Source organism: Amblyomma maculatum, chromosome 9, assembly GCF_055883805.1.
Source record: "Amblyomma maculatum isolate TAMU_Amacu chromosome 9, ASM5588380v1, whole genome shotgun sequence".
Classification (NCBI taxonomy): domain Eukaryota; kingdom Metazoa; phylum Arthropoda; class Arachnida; order Ixodida; family Ixodidae; genus Amblyomma; species Amblyomma maculatum.
The window spans coordinates 50,328,880-50,345,197 of record NC_139352.1 but is presented as its reverse complement, the minus strand read 5'-3'; the positions used below and the strand labels follow the sequence as shown (position 1 = coordinate 50,345,197).

General features: G+C 45.3%; 2 protein-coding genes across 4 annotated transcripts in view; both read left to right on the top strand.

Annotated features, from left to right (window-relative positions):
- LOC146179042 (activating signal cointegrator 1 complex subunit 1) overlaps window positions 1-12,793 on the top strand; it is a 48,112-nt gene extending 35,319 nt beyond the window's left edge. For all 3 annotated transcript variants that reach the window (XM_084578761.1, XM_084578760.1, XM_084578759.1), the window contains exons 5-8: window positions 2,716-2,849; window positions 3,378-3,512; window positions 6,545-6,764; window positions 12,492-12,793. In XM_084578761.1, coding sequence (XP_084434887.1) covers window positions 2,716-2,849; window positions 3,378-3,512; window positions 6,545-6,764; window positions 12,492-12,626 — 624 coding nt within the window. In that variant the 3' untranslated portion in view covers window positions 12,627-12,793. The remainder of the gene's footprint in view (window positions 1-2,715; window positions 2,850-3,377; window positions 3,513-6,544; window positions 6,765-12,491) is intronic.
- A 1,161-nt stretch (window positions 12,794-13,954) lies between these two features.
- Window positions 13,955-16,245, top strand: LOC146179041 (uncharacterized). Its single transcript, XM_084578765.1, has 5 exons — window positions 13,955-14,107; window positions 14,653-14,745; window positions 15,555-15,629; window positions 15,775-15,919; window positions 16,046-16,245. The coding sequence occupies exons 2-4, from the start codon at window positions 14,659-14,661 to the stop codon at window positions 15,886-15,888; spliced, it is 276 nt and encodes a 91-aa protein (XP_084434891.1). The 5' UTR covers window positions 13,955-14,107; window positions 14,653-14,658; the 3' UTR covers window positions 15,889-15,919; window positions 16,046-16,245.
- The last annotated feature ends 73 nt before the right edge of the window (window positions 16,246-16,318 follow it).

The following is a 16,318-nucleotide window of genomic DNA, read 5'->3' as shown; positions in this document are numbered from 1 at the left end:
TTATCTTCCTTTTCTTCCTTGATGTATATGACTGTATTCTTTGTTGTATAGTAATCCCTGCCCATTATTTTGCATGCGTATGATTAATTTGTTATGGCTGTGTATAATCATTTAAGGCTATATATATATATCTGATATAAGGAAGTATAACATGGAGAAAATTGAGCATGCTGTAAAGAACGGGGGAAGCCTTAAAGCGGTAAAGAAGAAATTGGGCATAGGCAAAAACCAGATATATGCGATAAGGGACAAGGCGGGCAACATCATCACGAATATGGACAAGATAGTCAAAGTAGCCGAGGAGTTTTATACAGATCTCTACAGCAGCCAAAGTAGTCAGGACCGTAACGAGATTGGCGGCAGGGAAAAGCAATCAGACGGTCCACCAGTGACGAAGGACGAGGTCAAGAAGCATTAGAAGCTATGAAAAGGGGGAAATCAACTGGAGAGGATCAGATAACTACAGATTTGCTAAAAGACGGGGGGGGGGGGGGGGGGGGGATATCATGCTAGAAAAACTGGCCACCCTGTATACGCAGTGCCTGGTGTCATCAATGGTACCGGAACCATGGAAGAATGCAAACATTATCCTCATTCATAAGAAAGGGGACTCTAAGGACCTTAAAAATTACAGACCAATCAGCTTACTGTCTGTTACGTATAAGGTATTTACTAAGGTAATTGCTAATAGAATCAGGACAACCTTAGACTGCAATCAAGCAAAGGATCAAGCAGGTTTTCGGAAACGGTACTCTACTATCGATCATATCCATACCATCAATCAGGTGATAGAAAAATGCTCGGAATATAACCAGCCCTTATACATAGCATTCATTGATTACGAAAAAGCATTTGACTCAGTTGAAACATCGGCGGTGATGCAGGCATTGCTAAATCAGGGGGCAGACAAGCCGTGTGTGAAAGTGCTGGAAGATATATATAGCGGTTGCACAGCAACCATAGTTCTGCATAAAGAAAGTAACAAAATTATCATAAGGAAAGGTGTTAGGCAAGGAGACACAATCTCCCCAGTACTATTCACAGCTTGCTTAGAGGAAGTATTCAGAGACTTGGAATGGGAGCAGTTAGGGATAATGGTAGATTGAGAATACCTCAGTAATCTGCGATGACATTGCCTTGCTAAGCAACTCGGGAGATGAACTGAAAATAATAAGGAGACACAATCTCCCCAGTACTATTCACAGCTTGCTTAGAGGAAGTATTCAGAGACTTGGAATGGGAGCAGTTAGGGATAAGGGTAGATTGAGAATACCTCAGTAATCTGCGATGACATTGCCTTGCTAAGCAACTCGGGGGATGAACTGCAAATAATGATTGATGACCTAGACAGGAAAAGTAGAAAGGTAGGCTTGAAAATCAATATGTAGAAGACTTAGGTAATGCTCAACAACCTCGGGAAGGAACAGCAGTTTACATTAGGTAGCGAAATACCGGAAATAGTAGGCGATTATGTCTACTTAGGACAGGTAGTAGCCACAGATCCGGACCATGAAAAGGAAATAACAAGAAGAATAAGATTGGGATGGAGCGCATTTGGCAAGCACTCACAGATTATGACTAGTAGCTTACTGGTATCGCTCAAGAGGAAAGTATACAACAGTTGCATCTTACCTGTACTCACCTATGGGGCTGAAACATGGAGGCTAACCAAGAGAGTTCTACTTAAGTTGAGGACAACCCAGAGGGCTATGGAACGAAAAATGGTAGGTGTAACATTAATAGATAGGAAGCGTGCAGAGTGGGTCAGAGAAATAACTCAAGTTACCGACATTCTAGTGGAAATTAAGAAGAAATGAGCATGGGCAGGACATGTAGTGCGAAGAGAGGATAACCGATGGTCGCTTAGGGTAACAAACTGGATTCCAAGAGAAGGAAAGCGTAGCAGGAAGCGGCAGAAAGTTAGGTGGGCAGATGAGGTTAAGAAGTTCGCGGGGGTCGAGTGGATGCAGCTAGCACAGAACCGGGTTAAGTGGAGAAATATGGGAGAGGTCTTCGCCCTGCAGTGGGTGTAGTCAGGCTGCTGCTGATGATGATATATATCTATCGCATAAGTACACAGGTTTTACAAATGTTTGCTTTGTTCCTACATATTTACCTGTAATCTACACTATATGGGTACCTTGTGAACTGTGATTTTTGCTTATGTGCATGTTACAGTGAATTTCGTTCAGTTGGCTTAACTTTTGATGTAATTCCTGAAAGGGCCCTTAGGGTAAATAAAGTAAGTAGATGATGGCAATCTCATGTTACTCAAGTACGCATTAATGTAACCTCCGTATCCCTTAGTAGAGTTACTTTTTTACACTATCCTTATAAAAACATTTTTTTTTTAAATGCTTGTCGCATAGTAGGTTTCATGCAATAATATCTCCTACTGCTGCTGTAAACTTCAGCATTACAGAGCTCTGATTAGACCAGAAGCAAGCATTTGTTCTCTGTCTGGGACCCAGTGGCACTCTCCACTGGTCTTGAATACAGAATCAAGCTACTCACTTTATGCTTCCAAACAACTTATGAACTGCTACAATACCTGCAACGAAAAAGGTCTGTTCTCACACTCCTCCCTGTAATGTGACCAGGTCTTGAGAGTGGGAAAATATGTGAATGACTGCAAGTACTGAGCTGTGCTAGGCTTAAGTGCATGTTAACGTTGTGAGTTGCTGTTCGTTGCAAGGTGTCTTGTGGTGTGTCCAGGGCCGTGGCCTTGCGGAGAGCCTGTTTGTCTCCAGGCAGAAGCTGCACCTCACCATTGGCATGCTGGTGCTGCTCGATGCCAAGGAGCAGACCATTGCCCAGAAGGTGCTGGACGGCTGCAAGGACCTTGTCACGTGAGTGTGTTCCTTTCTGCAGACACCATAGATGCACGTAGGCTGTAGTAAGTGTTAAAAGAAAAGCCATACTGGTACGAAGCGTGGAGTTTGCGCATAGTTGATGCTATTGCATACACGTCATAACACAGGAGTGTGAATCAGAGAATCAGCTCAATTTAGCGGTATCCTAGCTGAAACCAGGAGAGGTGTAAGTGGGACATGTACATGTGGGGAGAGCAAATAGCAGAACAGATTGATAGACAGCAGATTAGGTTCTTAGGGAAGGCCAAGAGCAGCAGAGGGTCAGGTGTGGAGTGTTGTCAGTGGAAGAGTTACTCGGATATGGTGGTCGGAGCTTATGCAGCAAAGAAGTAACTCACCGTCTTTGCCCTGTGATGGGCATAGCAAGTCATACAACGATCAGTTGCTTTTGGTGTAGCAGGTTTAAAGAAGTGAACGGTTATGGAATGTGTGTGTGTATGTGTGTTTTCTTTTTCTTTTTTTTTCTGTGGTTAACTTTTACCTCCGCTTCTCTGTGCTGAACAGGAGTATCTTGGAAGATGCCCCGTTGATGGTGCGTGTGCATGGCTTGGAGATAATGAACGACGATGTCAGCGAGGTGGATGTGCTGTATGCCAAGGTTTCATCCTACAACAAGGACGGGCCTGCACGATCTGAGAAGTGAGTCTGCTTTGATCTGCTGGTGCGGTTCACTGTAGTTGCACCATAACACACTCAAGAAGCGGGTGCGATAAATGCCAATGATTGTGTAAGTTTTGTTGCGCGCTCGCTGTGGACCTCACGTGCGGCGCGTTATCACATGTAAAAATTGCTCAATGCTGGCCATGGCCGAAAGGAAATTTACTTGTCAGTGGCTCGCTGATTAACGGAGACACTGCAAGTCTTCTTTATTGTGGTGCCACCTTTAAAACAGAATGAGGCTCCTTGAAACAGTGAGCTGCAAATGATTTTATTGATGTCTACTAATGCGAAAAAAAAAAAGTTCATATGAAAGCACTGTAGAAAAATAGTCTTCCCAGTGTTCGCTGGCACTTTCTTGCACTGGATATTGTAATAGCACGTCATACCACCTTGGGTCTGAATTACGCACCCCTTAGCCTTGAATGCAAAGAAGCCTAGAACATCAACGCAAGCAGTGTCTCATTGAAGGCTCCGCCACTCCTCTTGTTTTGCTTCGTGCCATTATCGCCAAGTACAACGAGAGCTGAGCTTAGGTCAGCACATTTTGTGTGGCACGCAAGGAATGCGGCACCTCGCACATCGAGAAAGTTCGTCACAAACATTGTCTCTATGAGCAGACAATAGATCCTGCTGAAGCATCTTTCGGGTGCAATCTGTTCGACACGTACTGGACTATCTCTCAGTCTAACACTGTGCAGTAGGTGGTGCTGGTGAACTCTATCACATTTTATCAGTGCTCAAGGGCATGAAAGTGCTCCCCACGCATTCAGTGCTGTGCATATGCTTGGTGTGACCTCCTTGACATACGTCTCTGGGCTAGAACGTGTGCACTCTTATGTGCCATCCTCTTTGCTGCTGATCACAGTGGCTTGTAAAGGTTGACTTATCAGAAAATAAGACGTACTTCTAACCGTTCTTCATTCAGCCACAATGCGACAAAGTTGAGACAATCTGTTTTGCTGGCTGTCGTGAACAGTTTCTGAGCAGTAGTGAAATATGCAGTCCAGTTTCTCTCGGCTTTTATCGCACCATGGCGTCACCCACATGGCCAAAGTCAGCAGCACAGCGGATGTCCCCCTTACAGTTTGAAATGGACTGCCGCTGGCAGCACCAACACTGCTTAGGTCTTCTTCGCCGTGGTTGAGGCGCAGTGATTTCCTTGTTTTGCTGTGCATCTTCCAGGTGTCCTTGGTTCAGTATACTTGGACTACCTTTTTAACAATGTTCAACAACATCACTGTCATGGACGAAATATTTTGCTTAGAGCGGCCTTTTAAAGACATATCTACAGTTGTCTTTGCTCACTGAGAGGCGCCCTACTATCTGAACCAAAGGAGAGCTTTACGTCTGTTACTGAAGCGAAATCTTTGCTTGTCTTTTCAAGCAAAAACTTCTATGGCCCCTAACGCAAAATTTGAATGCAGCTGTTTATGTGTCTTTGCAATACATTGGGTCTAAGAATTGTAGAGATGCTTGTGTGTGTGTGTGTGTGTGTGTGTGTGTGTGTGTGTGTGTGTGTGTGTGTGTGTGTGTGTGTGTGTGTGTGTGTGTGTGTGTGTGTGTGTGTGTGTGTGTGTGTGTGTGTGTGTGTGTGTGCGCGCGTGCGTGCGTGTGCATGTGTGTGTGTAGTCTTTTTCAAAAATATATGGCCCAAGGATTTTTCTTCTAAGCCCGTAACTGGACTCGTTCCACATCTCCAGCATTTGAAATCCCGTAGATGACAAATCTCGTCCTTATTCTTCTTAGCTTACCTGTATATTCCAGTATTGCTTCCAGGAGTCTCATTAAAGGGCTTAGAAGTGAAAACCTTGGGCCGTATATTTTTGGCACAGACTGTGCATATGTGCAGTTGCAAAACTTTCTCACAATCGAAAGAGAATTTATCTTCTCCTAAGAAATTCGCTTTGACTCGTGGCTTTCTCATGGCTCGTGGCTCTCATTCACTCGGTTACACCAGCAACAGCACCAACGGCGACGCAGCCCAGTCGTCAAACAGGCGCGTAAGACCTGTGCTTAAAAAAAAAAAAAGGGCATCTGAGCAACCGGCTAGCCAAAAACGTCCCATTTAGTAACTGGGAGTAAAAGTAAAACCCGAAATGAAGAATCCAAAGAACAGCATCCATTATCACTGCGTGAGGACGCAATGCCAGTGCCTCCAATGACTAGGCATCACGTTCAAGTGGTCTTCTACATTTTCTACACAGGGCAAAACCCTCTCCACTTATTTGCTGAAACTGACTGAGGCCATACGCTGACGTATGCTTGTTCATGTTGTTCATGATAGTACAATAAGAGATTGGGAAAGTTTAACAAATTTATGTGACTTCTTTCAGATTTACGCTTTTTGATGTATGGTTTTCCAAAGCCATTAGATTGTTAGTAAAGTCTTGGAATCAAGATCAACTGATGCATGTTGCCAAATTACACCATAAAGTTTACGTAAGCTGCCCCTCCTTGATCTTGTGGTCCTTCCTTCCCTTACCGCTTTCTGTGAATAATTTGATAGGGACAAAAACAAATTTCAGGTTGCGTTGTTAATATATATTAAGCCGAAAAGCTGTCTGTGTTGTCTGTGTATCCCCAGGGTAAACAATGTCCTAACACTTGCAGCATATGGTTTAGTTATTGTTAGATATCGGTCCAAGATATTACCTTCGAAAGGTGCTTCGTTAGCAAAGTAGGCTGCTTAGTGGTGTCTGTGTACAGTTGTCTGCAAACGCACACACCCCGTGTCGAAGTACAAACGGTCTAGCCTATGATTATGGGCTGGGATCTAGGTTGCGTCAGCCACCTTTCGGTGAAAGCAATGTAGTTCTATCAAAGATCCGCACTTGGCAGGCGAGGTTAATCCCCTTTGCTGTTGTGCCTGTCACGGCTTTTGAGCAGCTTTGAGTGTTGAGCACCGCGCGTGCCGGTTCCAGACGTGAATTTGGCAAACTTCATGTCAGCAGCCCGATGGAACAACAAAACACACTGCCCATCCTGACATCGGGTGCCCTGCGCGTGTCCAGGTGTAAGCTGCAGCAGCTAGCCGACGCGGTGGCTCGGCGCTTCTTGGACTCTGGCTTGATGCTGCGGCAGCAGGACCGAGGCCGAGGCCCCGAGCATGTGAAGCTGCACATGACGCTGATGAATACCCGGCTCCGGGAGCAACGCTTCGCCACTGAAAACACCTCTCTGAAACCGGCACCCAAGCCTCGCAACTCATTCGACGCCACGTCCATCATGAAGGTAGGCACATTTGTCACGCTGTGCAGTGTCTGTTTGCTCTCTCTACATGGAATTACCAGTTTTTCGAGTGGTTTTGGAAAGAGTGCTGAGGAACCTTCACCGTGTTTTGGCTTCAGTCACTTCGTGCCTGACATGCATCTGGACAAGAGCACTGCCCTTTGCAAAGTGACCAAATTTAATTAATAATGAATGGCTGTTAGTGAAACTGCCTGCTGTAAACATCTACACTGTGATTATTCCCAAGATAAGATGGGCGAAGGAAAGGTAAAGGCTGGTGCTTGCTGCATATATTTTGCCTCTCAGGAAGCCTAGGAAGCTCTCCGAGGAATCCAAGGCTTCTGTACAATTTTGGAACCCTGCATCTGCAGTGTAATCTGCCTGATATACCGCGCCCATGTCTGCCAGATAATTCCGAAAGCAACGAAAAGGCTCTGTTGGCAAAACTACACACGCTACCACTGGGGGCGCGAATAAGGTTTAGGTTGCTGTGGGGGCATTTAATTGCACTGGCTGCAGAAATTCTCCTGCAGCTATCCTACCCATTGGAGCCTGTTCTAAAAAGTTAAGAGATAAGTGCCACCTAGGGCCTTCTGCATCAACTATGGTTGACCCTCAGTATGTTGTATTATTATCATCTGTCAGACACACAGATTATTTTATTGACTATCCTGCATAAGAGTATATTATAGGAAAGTGGCGTTGTTATAATGAGCTACCATTTCATAGGACATTCAGTAGTGAAAGGGTGAGAAAGGCAGTTGATTCAAACATCAAGGAACCAAAAGAAATGTTTGACTTATCTGAAGTTCGAATTATCGAATGACCTTGGAAAAACCGCTAAGAACCACTTGAATGATGATGAAGTTATTTAGCGAAAATTTACAACTACTGCCTATTTTTGAGGTGAGAACAGTACCACAATTACTAGAACTGCACCAAAATGCTATGCACCTCCACAGCATCTTTCACTGTGTGACGTGGTAGCCGTGGGGACGCCCCACAAAGCTGTGGCAAGCCCGCAAAGCGTCGCATGTGAGGAGGCTTACTGCTCAAATAAACAAATGTATGCAACGAGTTTGTGGTTTCCACGGAAGGGAAGCAGCGTGCAGATCAAAGCAAAGGGAAAGAACAACAATGTGAATCACTATCTGAAAGTGCGCGTTGCTGGGTTTGGTTGGCTGGCTGATTCGTGGTGACAACCACCGCCGCCACCACGGGATGGTGCAAAGCTCAGAAAGGCAAGAACGAAACTACATGGTCGAAGTAATCTAGCAAAAAGCACTGTCTTTTACCACGTCTGCTGTTGCGTGCACATTAAGGTGTGTGGGAGACTGTAGTAGGAAGCTTGAGATTTAGTAGTGCTATTTTGATGAACCCTTGCTGCAACGGTCGCACTCAGGCACGGCTTCACTTCGGAAGGCCGTTTAAATAAAGCGACACATAGCTTTCGAATTAACGAGGGCCCAGCACTTATATAGGTAGCACTTGCGTGGCCATTGGCTGAGACCGTCCCAGCAGTTCAGATTATCCAAATTTCCGAATTAACGGGGGTCAAATTAAATAGCCTGTGCCAAACTGCGCTGCTTCTTTGCAAGTGGCGGTTCTTCTACACTCTTTGATCACTTCCCACACCTTGAGGTGGGTCGGCTGCAAAGCCCTGGGCACCTACTGACTACGGAACTGTATGACTTCGTGAATGCGGGGTGTGCTTGAGGCTGTCCTTTAGTCTTTTGTACAGCCTTTATTGCACATGTGTACAGAGCCCTAGCAGTGTGCACCACGCAGTGAAAAAAATAATAATGAGGTTGTCCATGAATGCTGAGCAAAGTTCTCGTGCCCACATTTCTGGGAAGTCTGTGCGCAACTACTTACACACAAACGTCTCCTCAAAAACCTAGAAACTGGGACGAGGTGTCAATTTTTATATGGGAAAGTGCGCCGCTCCAGTGCTCTACACAAATGTGCCACAGAGTGATATAAATTTCCACACTAGGTTGCGGTCGTGCGGTGAAGCCAACCTAACTAAAACTTACTGGTGGCCCTCGTGTGTCTTCCTTCATTGTCAAAGATGTTGCGAAAGGCAGCTGTATTTCAGCAAGCAATCCTTTTTGTACATTGTGCACGGGTAACTGGATTTGACTTCTTATAAGGATCGGCACTGGCCTGTTCCAAAGCAGCATCCATGTTAACTGCAATACGGAGTTTTAGAGCTAATGCTCGGGCTCCAGTCCTCAGGCTGGGCTCCATCGAACACCTCGTGTTTTTTTAGGATGCTTTTATAGTTTCCTGAGCACTCAGGTCAATGCAAGCCTTTACATCCACCTTTCTACTGCACACTTTATTTCGTGACTAATCCTTCTGTAATTATTATTTGCAGGGCATTTGTTTATAAATTCATGATTTAAAAATTGTGGGGATGAATGGTCACCTTCTTCTTGGCCCCAGAATGAAATAGTGCCTGGAAATGTTCTTTCTTCGCACCTGTTTGCCCTCTTTGCCCTCTCTCACATTTGTTTGTGAAGTGTAAGCCCGCAGTTGAAGCTGTTGATGTCCAGTTCGACAAACGTGACATTAGTGTCGTGCATTGACTGGCTACCTGGGCTGCATACAAGCACCTGAGTGCTTATGTAGCTTAAGCGTGTGTAATATTGCGTGAATAAAGAAGCAGAATGGGGTAACATTTAAGCCCTGCCTTTAAGGGTACCGTGTTACACTGTAGGCCAGCTCCTCTTGTGGATCGCCATTCGTGCACCTGCACTTTGCCTCTTGTTTAATCAGTAATGCTTTAATTTTTTCGTACGCTCTCTCGCACTTGCTCATTAGCACACAGTTGTAAGGTACTGCATACTTAAAATAGATATATATGCCCTAAAGCCTCCTCGCGACCAAGCCATAAGAACATGATGTGAAGCCAGACTTGGCAGACGCTGCCAGCTCATGTCACGTGGTCTCGCGGCATCACACAACCCAGCGATTGAATCAGTGCCCTGCCGTCTAGAGGCATGCTCATGTTTTTTTTTGCTCAGAGCCCCGGCACCACATTTTCCAGTGAATGAAGCCTTTAACGCTATCATGTTGGAAACGGCTTACCACCGGGGTGTTTCCCTATACAGCCAGCCATTGTAAAATTGTACCTGGGAGGTGGTCACACAATAACCTTTGTCCACAGGGTCAACAAAAGCAGGATATAGAGGAAGCATGCTGTTCGTACATTCCACAGAAGCTGGTTGGCTGACCTGTTGCTAAGCCCGCAAAGCTGTTTAACCAGCTCAGAATGCTTACCCATTGATTCAGCCTAACGATTTGCCCTGTGAAAAGGGAGCATCATTAGTTATTGCAGTGACAAGTGTCGTATGCCTTGTTGCATTCGTCAACAAAGTAGAAGATGGGAAAACAGTGAAAGCTTTGATGATGCCGACGTGTTCGGCACTGACGATAACACACTAACGAGGTGTTTGATGAAGCCGCTTCATTGGCATTGGCTACACTTCATTGGCATTGCCAGCTCTATAGCGATGGCCACTGTCACTTCATAATGCTGCTGTATGGTGGAGTAGTAGTCAGCTGTGGAAAAAAAGAAAGGGTAATAAACCATAGTTTGGTTCAACTGGTGCCGGTTGTCACTTTGCAGGCTTTTCAAAATAGCTCCTGTAAACAAAATTTCAAACCAATGGCATAGCAAGCTGCGGCAATGACTCTCAACGGCACTGAAAGGGGTTGAGGCATTAAATTTTTTTCACTGCATTTTTACTTTAGAATTATGCATAAGACATTAAGAAAATATGTATCACCACGTGAAATTCGCTTATGCTCAGTAAATAATTTGTAATTGCATTTCTTTTGCCTCACTGTTTCTGTTTTGTTTCAGGATGTCAAGTGAAGGTTCTGATGTCACAAGCTACTAGTATGACATCATGGGAGGCCCGTGGAATATGCAATATGATATGCTCTTGTCCAGTTACTGTTATTCAAGCTTCTGGAGCAGCCTAACATTTGACTTGCATGAACGTAAACTGCAAAGTGACGACAATATATTATAATAGTTTTGCCAAGCGTAGGTGACTTTGACATGGTGATAGATGGTTGCTAATGTCTTACGCATATATCTGAAGTGGAAATGCATTTGTTACTTGTTCAGCATGACTTATCCTCTGTTCCAGTATGGAGGAGGAGGAAAGGAGGGCGGAAGGCAGGGATGTTAACCAGAAATAATGCTTCTCTAAAGTAACAAGATGTTCAAATTCAGCCTAGTGCAATTAAATGAAGCCACTTTTAATTTTACGTATGACTACTTGGCGATGGCACCTGTCGCTTTCCTGACAGCTTAGTTTTCATTACTGTCACTGAGTGGAGTCCACTGTCCGTCAGAGGCCTGCATCAGTGATCTCCAACATCACCACTTGTAGCCATGTCAATCCAGCAAGTTTTCTGAGCTCGTTATACTATTTGACTCTCGATCAACTCTTTCCTCTCGCAGTACGCATCGTGACACTGTTGAAAACCTGCCAGGTGTCACTTTTTAATTTCAACTAGAATGTACTCAGATCAACTTGTGTTTGTTTACTCATTGGTCTATGCTGCTTCCTTCCTGTCAACATTGTGCTGTCATTTTAATTTCCGTCACTCATTGTTCTGTTCTTAGCCTCTGTTGCATGTAGCCTTTTGTGTTAGCCTACCTCGAAGCTTTCTCTGCACGGCCCTCATCTGCTGCAAACTCACAATGTAAATGTGGTAACTTGAACTCCTATACAAAAGCTTATCAAGTAGCTGGTCTCTAACCATTTATATGGATTCTAGTATAAGGATTCTAAATCCCAGGGTGGGATTGAGAAAAATGGTGGCTCTGATAGCATTGCCTCCCCCCCTCCTTATCCTCTCTTAGCAGTCCCTCAACACCCCTGTACTACCCTGTTAGAATGTACCCCCATTTTAAAGTGCACTAAATTTTAAAAGGAACCAAATCAGATAAATGAGATTCAAGCAAGAGTAAGATATCAGCATTAGTTTTACAAAACGCAAACGGGACTGCTAAAGCTCAGACAAGGTGATGGCAAGAGACTTATCCATAAGACAGGCAAGTTCTTTCTGTTACCTTCTCCAAAAGCAGAAGTAAGCAATGAAAGTATTTGAGAGGTGTACAGAGATTGTGGTGGCGGCAGGGAAAAGGGAAGATTTTCTTCCTCATTTCACACATTCTCTCCATTACATTTTTTAGATATTGCCTCCCCCTTCTCTTTTTTTTTCCAAATGCCACTGAGCAGAGGGATTAATGGCGCACCACGAAAAACTCTTCCCCAGTGTTCAAGCAAACACAGGCCCCACTGGGTTACAGAACAAAGTCTCCCCAATTGATTAGGCTAAAGGAAGTTACGTAGGCTGGGCACCATCTCTCCATTCTAATTCGCTTGCTTCATACACGTCATTAAAAGTTCCATTACCTGTGGTTCTATATTATTAAGCATGTTAGAATAAACGGGCCTCCTTCCCCAGCTCTTGGAAATGCTGCCCTGGGCTTTAGCGTCTGTAGCCCCCGCCTTGTATATAAAGCATGCCTTTAATTACCTCATACTATGCTAATTGCATACCTACTCAAGCTTGAATTAAAACAGTTCTTTGTTTCAAACATTGAAGGGATCTTGGAACTCCTTGCATTGGTCGCTGTGGAGGCAAGCCAGATATGCTCTGCACATGTCCATGGCGATTCATGTTTGCTTTACTTTTGTGCAGCGCAACCGAGATTTTGCCTTTGGACGGATCCATGTTCCCAGCATCAACGTGGTTTCCCCCCACGACTGTGACACTCATGATGGTTTCTACAAGAGGATAGCCACGCTCCACCTCCCTAAGCAGATGCACTCATAACAGCCTGGAGTGACCGTCGATTCACTGACATTTTTTAAGCATTTTGCCTGACTTGTACAAACTAGTACTGAGAAGGCAATTAAAATTTGTTATTGTTTTTCATATGCAGAAATATCAGTCACTGTTTCTGAATAATGTACTGAAATAAAGACTTCCGTGTGTTCTTTTTCGCCTGTGTTCTGCGGATTATGGTTTCCATTGTGGTTGCATGTTTAGTACATATTTCGCATGTTCAAGGCTTCAGCATGAACATTTATTCTTTCCAATGTTTGCCGCCAATTAAACTGATAAGAAGCCATCTGACAGCTAGTTGCATGTTTAGTAAATATTTCGCATGCTCAAGGCTTCAGCGTGATATATTTTATTCTGTCCAATGTTTGCCGCCAATTTGATAAGAAGCCATCTGACAACTAGTTGCATGTTTAGTAAATATTTCGTATGTTCAAGGCTTCAGCATGAACATTTATTTTCTCCAATGTTTGCCGCCAATTAAACTGATAACACGCCACCTGACAGCTATTCGTGCCGTTTTGAAAGGTAAACGAGACAATTACTCGAATTCCGACAGCAATTCATTCTCAGTGTTTTTGCGGTCTTTACAAAGCGCTACCACCACACACAAAAAAAAAAAAAAAATGCAGGCAGCTTTTATGCTAGCGTAATCGAAGGCCTCGCGCCGAGAACGTACCCCAAAGCATGAGCGAGTTCCCGCCATTTTTATTGCCGTGCTTTTTCCTCCGTAATCGCCCGCCTGTGCATAAAACGCCGCTACGCCAAAACATTATCATTCGACAAGCGCACACCGGTCGCTTTCTTTACGTCCGAACGCGAGCTCGAAGGTGTACGCCATTTTATCGGCAGTCTTATCACGTAGCGCCCGATAGGTTCGTTCACCCGATCTTTGTATGCGTGTCGCATTAAGCGGAAGTGTTACACTAACTGCTTGCTAACTGCGCGCGAACGAACGCGAACACCGCTGGAAAACAACGTTCAAAACTATCGAGCTGTGAAAGTGCCATGCACTGCGACTAAGTATGCGCCATACAAATGCATAAGGGCGGGCGCAAGTTTTAAATTTAAACCTCATAGCAGCCGTTGGTAGTAAACAAAATAAAAAAAAAAGGAACTCACCCCCACCTCCCTTCACAAACGTAGAGAAAAGCGTGGGGCCGAACCGCGCTACTCTCGTCAACAAGCATTTTTGGCGCGCTGTTTTAACGATAGCGCATTTTTCGCACTGGCCGGCGGGTCCCGGAAAAATTTTTCCGCCAAATAATTTGAGCTCAGTAAAATTTTAAAAATAACGGGCGCTCTTGACAAGCCGGAAAAAAGCTCGCACGACCGTTGAAAACACATCGGTCGCCCCCTTCAGAGCGAACGACGCATCAAATCGGTGAGCAACCCCCCACAACCCCCCGCACCACATCCCAGTTCATCTTGCGCCTCGGAGCTGTGCAGAAGGTCCGTACGCCGCCCGCCCGGTACGATGCTATTTCCTTTATCGCTGTTTACGGTCGAGCTTCGGTGCGCCCGCATTTTTTTCTTTTGTTAATTTAGCGTCGTTATCGCGTATTCGAGCTTTGTGTAAACCGAATTTTACGCAGATTTTTCTTGCGAGCTGCTCGAGGCCGGTTGCCGGCCTGCGACCGGTGCGCGGTTGCCCGGCTGCTGCTTTCTAGGCCTAATACTCTTGCGGCGTAAATAGGCCGCCATAGAGCCGCCTTGAAGTGAAAATTTATTTTCTCTGTTCATGGTTGGTGTTCGGCCGTATTTTAACGCTTAAAAATTCGTCCAGGCCCTGAACGATTTTAGTGCCTGCGCCGGTTTTCGGAAAAAAATTGTGCGATTCGCGAGAAATTGATCAATCTGGCTGTCCCGGTTACGGCGCGTAGGGAGGCCGGACATGGGTACTGGAGCTGCTTGGGTCGCGCGCTTGTTTTATTTCGTTCGCTGTGCTCAGTGCAAAATTGCGGCTTTGTTGGCCATCGTTTCTCATTCGATTTTGACCCTGGTTCTTTGTTTGCAGAAAAACATGGCCGACAACGACACCGCTGTGGAAAAGAAGCGCGGACGCCCAAAGAAGTCGGAAGGGGCGGCCGAAAAGAGACCAGCCAAGGAGGCATGTCCATTCTATATATTTTTGATTGTTAGTGAAATACGATCGCGTCAGCTTACGCTTGTTTCTCTGCTCCGAGAGTGGCGGAGAAGCGCCGCGAAGTCATTGCAGGTTCAAACGCCTTCGCAGGGCGAGCTGTCAAAAGCCGGCGTCGGCGCTGGCACTTCTTTGATGCGGCGCCCCTCTTTTATTGCCTTCGCCATATTGGACTTTTCACTTTGGCGGCAAAATGAAATCGATATGCGCGACTCTCATTGGCTCCCCAACTTGAGTGCCGTTTTTGTGAAGTTCGTGATGCTGTCGCGCGCGCCCTCTTTATTCAATATTTAATTCCAATTTAATTAACCGCCGTTGTTTTGTTCAGTTGTGGAAATGATTTGCAGTCTGTGTTTTCCCGCGTAGCTATTTTATTTCGCCAACGCCTGCTAATGGCGTCGGCTTACTCTGTTTATCCAAATAGAACTTTTAAGCGCACTTTTCGACAATTTTTATTAACGTTAACCACAGAAAAGGTCATGGTTAGCGGTTTTTTTTTTTTCTTTGCGCCAACCGCCACAGGCCGGTTTTTAGCAGCAAAACTGGCTCAGTTGCCAGGTGGCGTAACAGACATGGCGGCAGATCGAGTGGCGCGAAGATCAATTGTGTAAGGCCTAGCAATGTCCCTCTAGCTTTTTTAGATGCACGATTGTTTTGACTTCCTGCGTCGCGGTCGTTGAAATAGCCAAGGTCGCTGTAACGTTAAAAAAAATTGCTTTTGTTGCCTGAAACGTTTACTATGCTTAACGGCTCTCGTTTTCATTGTTCGTTTACAGGATGCTTCTGCTGACGCGCCCAAAGCGAAGCGCGGCAGAGGTCGCCCTAAGGGTAGCAGCAAAAAGGGAAAGAAGGTAATTATGTAACTTTCATGCGGTTAAAACCACGATGTTGTGTACCTCAATGGCAACTATCTTCCTAAGTGCCTGACGGGGGTTAGTCCTCGCCGAGTTTATCCTCTTGGAGGTATTTTAGCTGCTCTTTATCGTGGCTGCGCAGACTGCCACCAAGGCGGCCAGCAGCGCCAAGAAGGGCACTGGACGTGGAAGGCCTCGGAAGGCTGAAGCTGACAAGGACACTGGCAGCGATGAGGCCGGAGAGCAGTCAGACTAAGCTGCCGACCATCTTCACCTGTCATCGTTAGGTGAGTCGTCTTTCAGTGCTACTAATTGCAGTAAAGTCACCGTGGTGTATCTTGAAGTGAAATCTGTACGCGCGATGTGCGTTGGGTTCTTATGCCTTCCTTTTTTTTTTTATCCTTTCTTCGTAGGTCGCTCATTCGTGCGGGGGGAGTTGTAAGCAAGCCCGAAGGTGAACTCATCCGTTTTTAGCCCTGCGTATTTGTGCCAGGACAAGACATCCCATCCGAATATAAAGGCACATATATGTGACCCTATCCCCATTCCCATCTTTATTTTTTTTTTTTCTCATAAATTTCAGTCGAATAAAAGCGCATTGTCTTTTCATGTATACTTGTGTCTTGAGTTCTGTTGGGAGCACCACTGCTTCCAGCCAACGTTGCATTTGCCGCTGCTATGAGAAG

Coding starts and splice junctions, on each gene's coding strand:
- LOC146179041 (XM_084578765.1), top strand. CDS start 14,659: ATGGCCGACAACGACACCGCTGTGGAAAAGAAGCGCGGACGCCCAAAG. Junction 14,746..15,554: donor AAAAGAGACCAGCCAAGGAG/GCATGTCCATTC, acceptor GTTCGTTTACAG/GATGCTTCTGCTGACGCGCC. Junction 15,630..15,774: donor GCAGCAAAAAGGGAAAGAAG/GTAATTATGTAA, acceptor GTGGCTGCGCAG/ACTGCCACCAAGGCGGCCAG.